This window comes from Limulus polyphemus, unplaced genomic scaffold (genome assembly GCF_000517525.1).
Source record: "Limulus polyphemus unplaced genomic scaffold, Limulus_polyphemus-2.1.2 Scaffold1021, whole genome shotgun sequence".
In the NCBI taxonomy this organism is placed as follows: domain Eukaryota; kingdom Metazoa; phylum Arthropoda; class Merostomata; order Xiphosura; family Limulidae; genus Limulus; species Limulus polyphemus.
This window is the reverse complement of record NW_013666631.1, coordinates 47,956-63,842: the sequence shown is the minus strand read 5'-3', so window position 1 is coordinate 63,842 and position 15,887 is coordinate 47,956. Positions and strand designations below refer to the sequence as shown.

The window sequence follows — 15,887 nt, the reverse complement described above, 5'->3', positions numbered from 1 at the left end:
TCTGCGATGTTAGCTAAAAACCTAAAAATGGTATTCTGCGATGTTAGCTGAAAATATAAAAACCTAAAAATGGCATTCTGTGATGTTAGCTGAAAATATAAAAACCTAAAAATGGCATTCTGTGATGTTAGCTGAAAATTGCATTCCTTGAGAGTTTGGGGGAAGATTTATAATTTCAAGTTCTTAATGGCAAATCAAGCTATTTCGGTCACACTACTTTCATTTGTGTCATCTGCCACACTTACTGACATTTATCAGATGATAAACGATTTAGTTTCGGGGTAAAACTAAACTGAAAACTGGTAATAAAAATATTACGTCAAGTGAATGACAAAGTTGCAAAATAACACTACATTTAATTGTGTCTTGTATTCGACCAATGTAGACTGTAAAGCTTGGTTGGGACATAAGGCCTGTAATGATATGAAACTTTTGTTAGTAAACAAGATGATCTCGTTGACCACAAAAATATGTTTCGCAATTTTGATCCAATCGAATTATTTAGTCAGACAAGAGTAGTCCAAGAGTTGGTGGTGGGTAATATAGTCTAGCTGTGACGTATAGCTTTGCGAGAAACTTCTAAAAAACAAGGTAAGTTGAAAAAATATAAGATAAATGTAATGTAGTGTATTTTGAAATTTTCTATACGTTTTAATACTTCTAACAGAAACTGAATAGTGAAATATGTAGAGCTTATTTATACAGAAGATAATCGTGACGTCACCGGAGACGTGTTTAGCACCTATATATTTGTATCATGACGATTTGTTTGTTTGTTTTAAGTTAAGCTCAAAGCAACACAACTGGCCATCTGTGCTAGGATCATAGCGAACACCCAAACATTAGGCTTGCAATGGCCACGAACTTAGTCCTCTCTCTGTTGAACGAGGTAAAAACCGAAAGACACAATGACTTCCAAGTACAGTAAAACTTTTGCGAAAGGTTTATCAACATGTGTGGTCTAAGAATGACCTCGCTACCTTTTGCAGAAGCTTGTTACAGTGGAAATTGTGGTGTTGAGTAACAGTAAGTAATGGTTTAGCACGACTGATGATAAAGAAAATATTTCCAAAGGCAACATAGTACCTGGAACATAATTTTTTTTATAAAATATAATTACTTGTCAGTATAATTTTTGCTTTTTTTTAACAAAGAAGTTGAATACCTAACATTTTAAAACGTAACAGCCAAGATATTAAGTCGTTTCCTGGTAGTAAAACCCACTAATTAAGTTTTTCCCAAACAGTATTCCGCGCAACCCTGGGGTTCTGTACAATATATCCAGGGGTTCCGCGAGAAAACTTTGTGTAGTGTAGTCGGAGTAAAGGAGCAGACCAGGTATGGGTATGGCTTAAAAACTCGTCAGCCTATAAATCGTACCACTCTGTATTCCCCTTGTCTTTGGCTATATCATTTATGGGTGGAGCCTAATTGATTACTCACTGTAAGCTAGGAACTAGTGATAGTCGAGTGCAGTATTTCAAGGAAATATCCAAAGTAGCCTTGGGTTTGTGAATAGTTCGTAATATCATAAATTAAAAACAGTGATTTTAAGTATTGATACTACTTAGCCATGGATCGGTGACTAAAAGAAGGAACTTAAAAGCGAAAAACAAGTTCTTGAGATATGATGACTTTGGCTGAAGGTGGACCATTGCAGAACTTTACAGACGAAAAATCGGAAAATGATCTTTCCAAAATGAAGCAACTCCCTCCCAGATCAACTGAATTAGTAGCAAGCAATAACAAACGTAAGTATGATTAGATATATTTCTAGATATTCCAGTATACTTCTGCGAGAAAACAGTGGGACATTATGGAAAGAAAGGATTGTCATGACATGGTTCTATGGTATACACAGTAAATACGAAAGGTAATCACAATTATAAGTATTCAATTAGTTATTACGATCATATTTCATCTGGCGATTCCAAACAAGATTGGATGGCTGTTTTGTCAATTTTTGTGGCAAAAGCTTATTCAATTGAAATAACATCTTATGTACATATTGAAACTCAAAATGGCAAGGGCTCTATTGATGACAACTTTGCAGTGGCGATGAAACATGTTTTGGCGTTTATGAACATGGGTAATAATGTCATATCTCCCAATGAACTAGTTCGTGCTCTATTAAACATATGCAGATATTGAAAATGCTGAAGATGACGATGCATTTCGATACCCGTGGTGGGCAGAGCACGGATAGCCCATTGTCCAGCTTTGTGCTTAATTACAAACAAACTTAAACTGATTTGTGTGTATGTATGTGTGAACCAGTGTTGTATGGAAATGTTTTAAAAGTTAGAGATTATATGTAATATACATATGTATTTTGCAGATCCGTATGTAAAAGTTGTTCTTGTACAAGATGGAAAACGTTTCAAGGAAAAGAAGACCAGTATTGAACGTGGCACCTTGAATCCTGTCTTTAATGAGGCTCTGACATTCAACGTTGCTGAAGATCAGTTGAAGAATCTCACATTGGTAATAACGGTAATGAACGATAGTATTCTTGATCAGAATGAGATTCTTGGTCGGGTGGTCATTGGTCCGAAATCAAAAGGAAAAGAAGCGGCACACATGAGAGATATGCTTTTCACGAAACGCTCTGTAACAATGTGGCACACCCTTATTGGAGCGACCTTACCCATAGAAGTTCGTACTTATTAACGTTTTAGATGTTCTTAGACAGGTCAACAACACTGTTTACAAACATCGACTGTTCTCCTTTGGTGTAATTGTCCCATTCACGGTCTATGATAACCTTGAACCTAATCCTGTTTGATTAAAATCTAGCTTTCTCTCTGAGAAGGAAATTAATTATGTAGTAGAACTTAGGTCGAGTAAAAGCTGTTGTTTCTCTATCATCAGGGGGTTCTCAACCTTTATGCTACCACGAAATCCTTATTTGCAATGGAACCCTGTCGTACATATATATATATATATTATATGTATTATGTTATTATTGCAGGTGCAAATGAAACTTAACATTACATTAAACTTATTTAATTAAATTAGTCATTGTAATGTATATCTGTTTTAACCTGGGAGCAAAATAATTAAAAACAGTTGATAATTATAAAAACAAAATATCCAAATAAATGATACATAGGCCTTAACAGAAATATTTGTTGTTTATTACTACCTCAATTCAATGTTCTGATTGGTGCTGCCTGCCGTCGAAGAGTTTCTTGAAATTAGCTTCAACGTGAGATATTGGCAGCCATATATCTGGTTCAACATCAAGCCTAGTCCGATATTTTGTTTTCGTTGCACTGTACTTGAAAAATCCCGCCTCATATAAGTATGTAGTTGCAACGGGAAGTAGCTTGTATACAACAAGCTTATAAATTTCAGGAAACTCTTCTCTCAGGTGAGCCCAAAAACTGATTAATGGTGTGTTTCTGAAACTGTCTTTTAACGCCGTATCTGCACTAATATCTATCAGCTGTTCAGTTTCTTTCACACTTAGATTTCTGACGGATGCAGTTAAAGGATTTCTCAGCCAACATAAATTTCCTTCTACAGGTGGAAAATACATTTTAATGGTGTGTTGTAGGTCTTCAAATGTTGAATATTATCTCGGCGAACACTGTCATTGATTGGACTATTCAGTTATGTCAGCAAATCATGTATGTTGGGAAAAAAATCGGTGACATTTTTCTTTATGCATGTTTCCCAGAACTCCGTTTTTAGCAATATCGATTCAGTTTTCTCTCGAGTGGTTAAAATAGTTATGGTTGTTCCTTTAAGAGCTAGATTCAATTTACCCAAAACATCAGCCAGATAGCCCAGTATTCGTAGCCACACAGGATCAGACAAACGTGGTCAAAGTCTAAAATTCAAACCCATACTGTCACATCTTTCTTTTACAATTTGCTAATAGGTTTCCCTGACGTCCACCATCATTACATTTATAACCAATATAAAGCCTAGGTTTCAACCCATCCATTACTATATTTTTATCACTTCTTTATACAGATAACTGACATTTTGGGTTGATGGAAAAAATAAATTACTACGAGAACGCTTCGAGGAGCTTAGCTGAATTTTTAACGGCTTTTCTCACATATTTAGAGAGCCAGAAAAATTGTGACAGTTACAAAACAATCTCAGCTTTTTTTTTATATTACTACCATTACAATTTTTTTCTTGCGGAACCCCTGAAACCAGTGCGCGGAACCTTAGGGTCCCGTGGAACCCAGGTTAAGAAACCCTGATCTCTTTACTCTAAATCTATTATACTGTAGAAATATTGTTGTAGCTTGCATAAATGATATTAGATGGCGCAGTAAAACGATGTGGGGGAGGGGGATTGAAATGTTGATAAAAAGACCTAAATACCGATAAAGAGATGATGATGATGAAAGCTTTCCAGAGTGTATGGCACAAAGTTAAAGTTTCAAAAGTCCCAAATGAAATTACTGTAATGTATTATTCGCTGGCTTTCCAACTTCGGAGATAATAGAAAAGCTAGGATAAATGTATCAGGCATCTTGGATTAGTTTACTCCAGAGGCAGGTGTCTCGCAAGGAGGGGTAGTTAGCCATATACTATCCATCATGTATGTGAATGAAATATCGTCGTTTCGTCCAAATTCCTGCTTCTGTTCTCAGTTTGTTGATGATGTGGGTATATGGAAGAGCTCCTACGCTCCGGCCATACCTACAACTGAACAAAATACAAAATTTCTGTAACACAGGAGAATTAAAATAAATGCTCCAAAAACACTAAGTACATAAAATGGGGCACACTGCAAGGGAATGCAAGTTTGTCATCAACAATTAACAGCAGAAATCTCAAAATAAAGCAGCTGATAAGAACTCAACAAACAAAAGAGAAGCTATGCTTGTTATAAAATGGGGCACATTGTGAAGAAGTACACGCCTATAACCAACAAGCAACAGCAGAAATATCAACATAAAGATGGTGTTGGAAAGAAACAAGAAAGAGTGACTATTACCATGAATGCTGTTGTCAGAAAATACAGAACAGAAACAATATGTCCAATTCACCACAAGAAGGAATTGCTATCTCCGTGATTAAGCACTACATAACTGATGGTCAGCTCAAGTTAGCAAATGTATCCACAGTGCCAGTAGCGATTGGAGCATGAGACAAACACCGAGAGGTGCCAGTAAACCACAACATGCTAGTAGATGAAGGCAATGTTGGGGACAAGAAAGTGAAGGTCCAACGAGACATTGCATGCAGCAGTGAGAACCACTCTAGTATATGACGACCAGATAACAGGCAAGGTACATCTGTGTGTGCTGATTGATGGCACTGTGAGAGTTTCGCATAGCAAGAATAAAAGTGGACACTCCATGATACATGGGAGACCTTGAAGACATGTGTATGAAAGCACCCATATATGACTTGGTGATTGGAAATATACCAAGTGTTAGAAGTTTGGAGTAACCAGACAGAAAGAAGACTGATGAAGCATCTGCAGTCACCACTAGAGCTAAAGAAAAGAAAACTAAGCAAGATTTCAAACCCCTTCAAGTCTTGAAAAGTGACATCCCGATTGTAGGCCTACAGGAACTGAGGGAAGCACAGAAGAAAGATCCTTCACTGCAAAAACTTAGGGACAGTGCCCAGTAGAAAGTCGAGCACAAGACAAAGGGGAAAGGGACCTATACAATAGAGGATGGGAGTACTGTTCCAGATCTATCAAGGCGGTTATACTGGAGAAGATAATCAGATCACAGTGTCAACAGAATACCAGACTCAAGTGATGAAGTTGGCGAATGAGTCGAATTTGGGAGGACACCTAGGACCAAAGAAGATGGCAGACAGCAACTTCCATAGGCCTGGGATGATCAGAGATGTGACAAAATTCTGCAAGTCATGTGACATCTGCCAAAGGACAATACCTAGAGGGAAGCTAACTAAGGTGCCACTAGGTGAGATGTCTCTCATACAAGACCCACTCAGCAGAATAGATGTGGATTTGATTGGATTACTAGCACCTGTATCTGACAAGGGCAACCAGTATATGGTGACAGTAGCCGACTATGCAACACATTATCCAGAAGCCATAGCATTGCTGAATAGACACAGAGAAAGTAGCAAAAGCCCTCTTGGAAGTGTTATGTGAAGTATGCTTCTCAAAAGAAGTCTTGAATGGCAGAGGGACCCAGTTTGTTTCAGAACTGATGCAAGAGGTGTGCAGACTCATCAGCATTAGGCAACTCTTTACCATCCCATACTACCTCATATGTGATGGACTTTGTGAGTGAGTTAATAAAGTCTTAAAAAGTATGCTGAAGAACATGTGACTGGGACAGGTACACACAGGCAGTATTATTATCTTCCTGAGACGTCCCACAAGCAAAAATAAGATTTTCACTCTTTGAGTTACTGTACGGAAGAACAGTACAAGGTCCAATGCAGATATTGAATGAGTTGTGGACAGGAGAAGAAGAGTCAAAAGTGAGGAACACATACTAACAAGTGTTAGGTGTAAGCAACCGACTGGAGGAGACCTGTCAACTTGCTTAAAAGAGTTTGTATGCAGCTCAAGGCAGTCAGAAGCACTTCTATGACAAGAAGGCCATGGGTTTTTATTTCAAGGTTGGACAGAAGGTCTTGGTTCTGCTACCTACAGACAACAACAAACTTACCCTGTAGCAGAAAGAACCTTTTGAGGTGCAGGAAATGGTCAACAGAATGGACTATAAAGTGAAAGTGGTCAGGAAAACTAAAATCTGGCACGTTAATCTGCTGAAGAGGTAGTTCGAGAGGGAAGAAGACATAGCAGGTTCAGCTATTTAGGCACAGATGGACGTTGCAGGTGTGGCTGTCATAGACACAGAATCAGAAGATGTCATGGGATAGGAAGACATACTAGACCTAAGACTACTGGGTTGAGATGAGACATACAAGGGTGTCAACATAAATGAAGAACTGACTGGCAAGCAGAAGAAAGACCTACTGTGCTAGTACGCAGATATCTTTACAGATAGACCAGGCAAAACAGACCTTGTGCAACACAAGATCGAGACTACGACCAGGGATCTTGTCAAGGTGAAGCCCTACCAGACTCCCTATACAATGAGAGACTGACAAGGCAACCTCAAATGTTGGTGCTAACTATATGGGAGGACTTTGTGTGTGAACTGAAAACAGTCTTTGTATGTGGTAAAAAAATCTTGTAAAAAATTTTCTTCAAGAAGGGCTTATTGTTAGATATACAGGACTGTTTCATTTTAAGCTTCATACAGGAGTATTATTTTGCGATTATTGTGTGAGCATTAATGTAACTTATTTCTAGAAGCAATAGTTATGGCAAGTTTACTTACATATCTGTTTATGAATCATGTGTTGTATTGTTCAATTGTTGTGAATTGACGTCATGTTACTCGAACCATATGAATTTTTCTCATCACTTTAAGTGAGTATTGTTGTATCATAGCATCTAGTAGTTTGTAGAATGTTCTAGGCTTCAGTTGGGCAATATATATATAGGCGAATAGGTTAGTAAAAGTTAAGTAAGTTAGGGAAAATAAAAGTGAAAATAGACTACATGATTGTGCGTTTAGCGATAAAGATCGTACAGTGGCGATTTCTAAAGTGAGTTTCATAGTTTGTATTGTAATAACAAAGATAGAAGAGAATAATTTGTCTTGTCAAAGGGTGTTCTAAAATAATTGAACCCATCAGTGTGGACTTTTACAAAAAAAAAAGAAAAAAAAGAAGAGAATTATCTTAAGCTTTGGATACAACTGAGCTAACCAATAGTGTAACGAATTTTTGTGCATACATTTGACTTGTTTTGAATATATTATTTTAAAACAAATGGATTGTGTGTTGTCCATTTATTATTGAAATTATCGCCAACAAGTTACAGACACCTACTGTAAAGAATTTCGGCCCATATATAAAACCTGACAAACAATAATATTTTCTTTAGTTTTAGAATATTAAAACAACAAACATATTTTCTATTAAGACATTTCGGTTATTTTATTTAATTATGTTACTGATGACCAATACACAATTACTTTTCAGTTTTGGGACAACAACCATTATTTCCTCAGAATCTTTCTGATCTTAGCACATATATATGTATATATGATTGATTTAAAGTGTGAAATTAGTTACAGGACAAATTAACAGGGGAAGGCAGCCTAACTAACCACCAGGTCTACCTGTAGTGAAGTTACAAGCTTCCACTTGGTGGTATTTTGTTCAACACTTTCAATTTTTCTCATAGCACATTACGATGCCTTGTTATACTCAGAAATAAATCAGGATACTATTACGTTACTTATTACAATTTCAAATGACCTGAAATATATTTAAATTATAATTTAGATTTAGTAGTTAAATAAATACCGATATATATATATATATATATCCAATTTATGATATTTACCAACAAGATTGATACACAGTTTTCTTTTTTAAAATACAAATATGTTTTAATAGACGAACAATAATACAATTTACAATAACAGTTATTACAAACAGCTACTACAAACAATGATTTATATACAAAAGTTCACAAATTTACAAGCAATACAAAGTCTTCTTTCTAGTCTGGAACTTCCTTGATGTCTTATCGAGGGTTCACAATGAGCGAGTTAATTTCGAGTTGACGTAGGTACAATTCACTTAGTAGGGAACTAGCTAGCCCTGTATTCTTCGTCGATTTTTTCCACCAATGTAGTTATATAATGTCTTCGTAAAAGTACTGGTGTCCGATGTGAATCCACTGAAGTTAAATTGTTTGTAATGTTCGAAATTTATAAACGTTCCTGGTCAAATATCTTAAATTTCCCGATTGGTAAGTGTTATAACAATCACAGTTATAGTTTCCGAAGTTTATAGTACAGACTATAGCGAACTAATAATAGATACTCTTTTTGGCGCGTTGGTTACATTTATAGGCGTGTGAAGAGTTTCTCGAAATTTCAGTTTTACGTAACAATACTGACGCTAACACTAGTGTTTACGGACATACATATATCGTTGATTCTTACACTGGAGTTTGTTTTTAATTAAGCACAAAGCTACACAATGGGCTATCTGTGCTCTGCCCACCATGGGTATCGAAACCCGGATTCTAGTGTTGTAAGTCCGCAGACATACCGCTGTGCCACTGGGGGGCCTTGCACTCGAGAATCTTCTACTTTAGAGAATAGGCGGGAGTTTCGCAATACATATTTAACAGTACAAGTTATGCACATTTCTAAATATAAATTTAATTTAAGCAAACATCTTTATTAAAATAAATATATAATAATAAATCCGTCACAATACTCACAAACAATAATGGTTTAGTTCAAAGAGCACTGAAACCAGCCCCAAAATCACAAATTGAACATAAGAATGTTCCATGAAAATAAAGGTAAACCCAGTGGGAGACGTAGAGGTATGGGACAAGTGGTCAAAGGAATAAATGGTTACAACCTTTGATGCCACAGCATTGGCTCATCATGGAAGCACCTTGGAACAGTGAAGTCACTCGATGCAAAAAGAGCAATAACAACAAAAGAAAAAGAGAGAAAAAAATAAAAACAAACGATAAATACGAGAATGTGCTATTTAATATTCCAAGATGGCAAAGAGAACAAATGTTCGTTTAAAAATAACACAAAGTCTATCAGTTGTACAGATAAAAAACAGGAACAAAGTTGGATGGATTAAAATATGAATATTCGTGTTTATGATACTTAAGGGTATCTACTTATGACTCTTAACGAAGTTTCTCCAAACTTTCTGTCTTGAACCGAGGAAGTACAAAATAATGTTTAATCTCGATAATGAGCAATCAGAATAATGGAAAAATATGAGGGCAAAATCAACTGTTACGACTAACTACAGAACTGAAAGATTGGGTAAGTTGACTAATGTTAAAAAGAGAGGTATGAATACCTATAACAAAGACTAACACTTTTAGATGTTGAAATGGAATAAACGTTTAAGACCCCCCCCCCCCAAAAAAAAAACAACAAAGTCCTTTTGATGTTCTTGGTCAGTACAAAAAATTAATTTTTGGAAAAAGGAATGTCTAAGATTGAATTTGACTGACAACTCTTACAATATAAACTGAACTTTATTATTTCCTTAAAAATTGAAAGTTCACTTCAGTCCGAGAAGAGAACAAGCAGTTAGCAACGTGTAGTCGTGTTGTATTGATCAAAGTACTTGTATCCACTATCAAGTCCAAATGTTAATTCTATGTCGAGAGGCTAAATGAACACTGTGGAATGGCTGCATAAGGAAAATTAAAAAAAAGCACTGTTCTTGTTAAAAATGAAAGTTTTAACACGAATGTTAAAAGTTCATGATGAACACCACCATTCTGAATACGTGACTACTTATTACTGGTGTTAGAGATTCTTAAAAAATCTCATTGGTTGATCTAAAAGGAGAGAGAGGGGAGGAAGAAGTTTTAGATTTAATGTTCGAATATTTAAAATATTTAGAAAAATAGTAATGTAGTTGAAGTAAATGTTATGTAGAACATATTGAATAGAACAATACAAATGTGTTTCAAGTCACAGAGTTGTAAGGAAAGACTCAGAATAATTCAAAGAAGTTCTTTATTACTAAATATACTGTGGACAAGTTTGATCTTTAAGTTCATTAAGACTGAATGTCAGGTTTTACAAATGCTATGATATTCCAGCCAGCCAGTAGCTGCTATTGGTTTCCAAATTATCACATTTTTATTTCTAGAGGCACATGGGATTTATACACAGCCTTAGTATTTAGACAAAAATTGGAAACGAATCACCTCTTTATATATTTGAACTGTTTGCTATAATACAAATCCCAAGTTTCACTAAATTCTTAATAACATTCCTTAGGCATCTTAAAATGCAAAGGACAATTTTAATAAATTTATAAAAAAAAAAAAAGATTTGCACAAAAAGCACACATCAGACTTGATTATACAATAATTAAAAAGTCATCACACTAGGAAGAAATGGGTGAAGAATTACCTTTTACAAATGTGTTGGAATAAAATTTACATCCAATGAAATCACTTAGGTGTAGCACTTTTTAAAGAGGGGGCGCTATAATATTTTTTCTGAAATGTATATATAATAGAACATTCTATTAATATCAGTCAGAAAGAAGAATGAGAAGTGTCACTGACAAAAATATATAAAATTCTGAAATCATTTACACAACTTCTGTTTTAATGTTTCACACAAAAGAAGTGGCTGTACACTCCAACACAGAAGCACCTTTAGGAACCACATATATATATATACCTGATAATTGTTAATATGTTTCTGAATACCACTTTTTGTCTTTCAGAATTCTTGGTTATGGATTTTTTGGACTGAATCGTAATTTTAACCATAATCTTCTCCACAAAAAAAACTTTTATTTATTTTAACAGCAAAAAAAAAAAAAGTAAATTCTTTTGGTTTAGAATCAGCCCTTCGTATGTCTCTTCTTTCTTACATATTTGTAAATTTAATAGAAAAATGCTACTCTTAGCCATGTAAACTATTTTAGAATCTATGTTGAAAAAAAAACCCTTAATATTTCTACACAATTCAAATAATATAAAAAACGTTATTTAAAGATACCAACTTTGTTTACTTTAATAATATCATTGAATATTCCAAATGTAGGCTGTTATTATGGAGGTTTACTAAGCTTGTGTAAAACGTAATAGTAGTTCTTGTTTTAATTTATTGCAATGTTGAATATTTTCTCTTTTGTAACTAAAAACACAACAAAAAATGACATTAATATAGAAAATAATGATTAAAAATACTGGAATAAATACATAATTTTAACAGTGATCAATATGTATACAGGTTTACAGCCAGGTCTGCCCTGATGGGATCAATCCAAAACTACATACACAAAATTAGGGAACCAAATCATGAATATTTTGGTCATCTTGCATATTATTAATTAACAGTTTATTACAGATTACCAGCTGTTAATATTAAGAAGGTCCCCAGATTAAAATTAAACCTTTAGTCTGAAATTACTGGGAAAAAATTTTTTATGAAAATTTAATATTATTAATGAAGAAACATTATATACCTTTAAAGATTAAAACTAGCAAGTAATACAAAAATTTATCAGTAGTGACTTATGAGAACACTCACGAGAAACTAGTAAAAAGACTTCAACCTTTTTAAAGTTTGGTGTTTCCAAGTGTGTACATATAAAATTTCAAGATGATTAATAAACTATATGCCATTAAAGATAAGTGAATAATTATAGTTTTGTTAAAAAAAATAACTAAACAACTTGAGCAGATGTTGGATAAAAATAATACATTTGATATAAAAAGCGAAGCTGAGAATGGAATATTATATTACAATGATTATTACAGAACTATTACTAATATTCTTGAAATATATAGGGTCAAAAGTTTGTTTCTCATAGGAATACATTTTAGAAATGTAATTTGTCTGGTAAAACTTTGCCATAACAATAAAAACACTGCAGGAAGAGATGTTACTGTGCAGTAACTATGTCTTACCATAATGAAGTAGGTATTATTTACAAGCTTGTAAAAAGTGAATATAACAGTATCCAAATGTGTAAACATTCAATCCTACATTGCTTAATTCTTTCACCCAATTTCTTCCTTCAAGAAATTTAACTTGAATTATACTAAATAATAAAAAAAATTAATGTTAAAAACCTAAACATATCAATATTTCAAAAAATTCGCAAGGGAGAAAATCAGCTGTTTAATTTGAAATTTTTTTTAGCTATTTCAATAAGCTTTAAAATATCCATATAGAATACTGACATTAGACATTTAGCACAGAACTTTCAGTTATTTAAAAAAACAAACTAATTTTAAAAAGATGAGTGTTACTGATATTTATTCCTGTTTAACAATTAAATGTGTAAAGTTGGGTTTATTGGCTTATTAAAAAAATAACTGCAAACAACTGTAAATCCACATATCAAAATTGAAAACCATTATTTTATGATCAACATACCCACTTCTATATAGTACAAAATCTGAACAAGTGGTTAGTAACAGTTTCTTGATGAAGGTTTATTTTGTAACAAGACTCTGAATCTAAACACATTAAATGGGTATTAATTTCACATCATTATCTATCTGGACCCTTCCTACTGAGTTGTAAACTAAATATGGATACAGATTAATATTTTTAAAACATGGATAAACATAAAGCATACTTGATATTTCATTTGCTTTGAATAGGACTTCCAGTAGTTTAGTTATTCTGTAACACTTCCCTAACGTTTAAAATCTAACACTTGAAAAAGAGGAAAGAAATTGAAGTGACTTAGAGACATCCCCACATTCTGTGACTCCTATATGATGTGGCAGATGAAACAAATGCATTCTGATCAGTCTTAAAAAATTCCTTCATTTTACACACACTTAACACATTAAAATTTTTTTTCCTCCTCCATAACACTATTCCAATCTAAAATTTAATTCTGCTATCGTCTATGCCTTCGCTGATCTTTATCCTCCTCATCTTGATTGACAGATCGTTTTCTGAAAAAGAAATTACAAAAAAAATAATAGATCAAAAGCCTAAAACACGGAGGATTGTTTATCCTCAGTAAAATCTTCCAAATAAATAAGCACTTTTGAATATAGAATAACATATTAGTGTAAAGGTAGCCAAATGTGTATTAAGTATTTTATAACAATGGTTTTTTTGGGGGTTTTTTCTTCTACGCATCAGGTCTGATGCTCTATAGTTACTATGTATAGATTATTAAACACTTCCTAAATATCCCTTGAAGAACTGTTAAGATACCCACGCACATATGAAAATTATATCCATAAAAAGTATCAGTCTTTAATCCAAACTATCTTTCCACTACCTACTCAATTTCTGATCAGCACACAAAATGTTCTATGTTGTTTACAAACTCAAAACTGGTTTTCCTACATAATTTTGAATAAATCAGTAAAGTAAGTAACTATCCATTATTAAGATGAAAAACAAAAAATCATAAGATTAAAACAAAAGTAGAAGCATTTGTGGTTTGTTGCAATATTTCTCAATGTAGTTGGTAGCCTGTATCAACAATAAAGGTACTCCACTTTCATAAAACTTAATTTAACCATGTAGTAATATATCTTGCATCATGCAAGCATTATAAAGTAACATTCTATTTTAAATCTTGCTGAGCAAAAATTGTTTAAGAATAAATCATACATTTTAGGAGTAAAATGGGTAGGAATAGTTGTTCACACACCTGCGCATTGTGTCGAATCTCATTTCCAAATATTTTTAAAATCTGAAATATGCAGCAATAAAAATATATTTGTGACTTGGAAAAATGAATACAGGAAATTCGAAGACGAGGAACCCACTTTGAGACTAATAATGGTTGGAGACGCTTGAATGGGTAATGAAAAAAAACTTTAATATAAGTTTAACATAACAGCAAATGTACAATGTTTCGACAAGGTTTTGTCATCATCATGTTGATATTACAAATCTGCAATTAAGGAGAAACAGCCATTCTTAGTTGTCAAATCATGGAAAACTCAGAACAATCTAACGGACAAGCTACTGAGTCATGCTGTCCTTAGTGTTATCCAATAATTCAACTTGACAAAGAAGCTTCTGTAACTCATATAAGTAACTGAAAAAAAATTGGTCACTTGAAATATTGTACACGAAAAAAAGAAAGGTAAACAGAACAAGGTTGATATCAATGCAAAAAAAATCTTCCATACAACCTGGTGAATTTTTCATGTAGAAAATATATATACGAGAGCAATGTAACCAGTTATATGAAAAGAAAAACTTCACCTGAACACAAAATAATCAACCTTAATTCCAAAGCCTTGGTATTTGATTATGAGGAATGAACGGCTGTTACTGATGTATAAGTTGGTTTCATGTCAAAAGAGTTAGAGGTTTTTCAACACAAAGCTGGTAAAAAAGAGGGAAACTAGAGAGAGCAAGCTACTATAGTGCCACCAACACAACTTGGAATTTACAGTCCTTGAATTTCAGAAGAGTCTTGAGAAAATATGAAGAATGACAGGTGACATGGTACACATATTTAGTGCTTTTACAGGAACAAAAAATACAAGAAGGCAGTTGTTAAAAAGACAGTCATATGAAGGTATGTATAAGAACCATTATTTCACAAGACTCTTGTTTGGCCAAGTCAAATAGTCTATAGTATGATTCATAACCTATGGAAAATGGCACAGCCAAAGTTTAAAAATCCAAAGATATGTCCACCTAGATTAGGAAGGCTCAGATATAAGGAATGTGCTTTTCCTTTTTGTTTATACCCACGACAGTGGTGACAAAATTATATTGAACCAAGATTACTTATTTCACAATCTTAGAATCCAAACAGTGACAAGAATGAGATACATTTCACAATTCCATATGTGTTTTTATTTGGAAATAAAATTCTGATAATCCCTAGGGAATAGAGACAAGACTTCATACCATCTGTGAACAGATGTAACTGAAAAAAGAAGCCTAAGACTGCAAAATATAGCCAAACTGAAACACCTATCAGGCAACTAATGTAGGTCAATGGCAATATATGGATACAAGACGAATGTACAACTGAACTCCAAAGTTTTGTTAAAGATGCTATAAATTTTTACTCTGTGTACTATAAACTTGAGAAAAGACAATGAATTCAAGAGAAAGAAAAAAAATGACAGACACTTGCTAGACTTTTACAACACAGGTGACCAAGACTTTTAACCAGCAAACTGATATTTGGAAAAGTTAGTTAGCACTCCTGGGAGTTAAGCACCACACTCATAACAACATGTCATTTTAGGTAGTGTTGGAAATCTAGTTTCATGCAATGTAACCTAGATAATTATTTCAATTGGATCTAGCCAATCCACAGCATTGTATATGTAACTGAGCCACAGCACTTATCATTTCTCTGGAACTCTCTGGATCCAA

General features: G+C 33.8%; 2 protein-coding genes across 2 annotated transcripts in view; one reads left to right on the top strand and one right to left on the bottom strand.

Moving 5' to 3' along the window:
• LOC106461735 (synaptotagmin-5-like) overlaps positions 1-5,639 on the top strand; it is a 44,115-nt gene extending 38,476 nt beyond the window's left edge. The window contains exon 7 of the mRNA XM_022388760.1: positions 2,339-5,639. Coding sequence (XP_022244468.1) covers positions 2,339-2,670 — 332 coding nt within the window. The 3' untranslated portion in view covers positions 2,671-5,639. The remainder of the gene's footprint in view (positions 1-2,338) is intronic.
• A 4,900-nt stretch (positions 5,640-10,539) lies between these two features.
• Positions 10,540-15,887, bottom strand: part of LOC106461737 (bifunctional arginine demethylase and lysyl-hydroxylase JMJD6-A-like) — a 42,626-nt gene continuing 37,278 nt past the window's right edge. The window contains 1 exon segment of the mRNA XM_013921584.2: positions 10,540-13,477. Coding sequence (XP_013777038.1) covers positions 13,420-13,477 — 58 coding nt within the window. The 3' untranslated portion in view covers positions 10,540-13,419.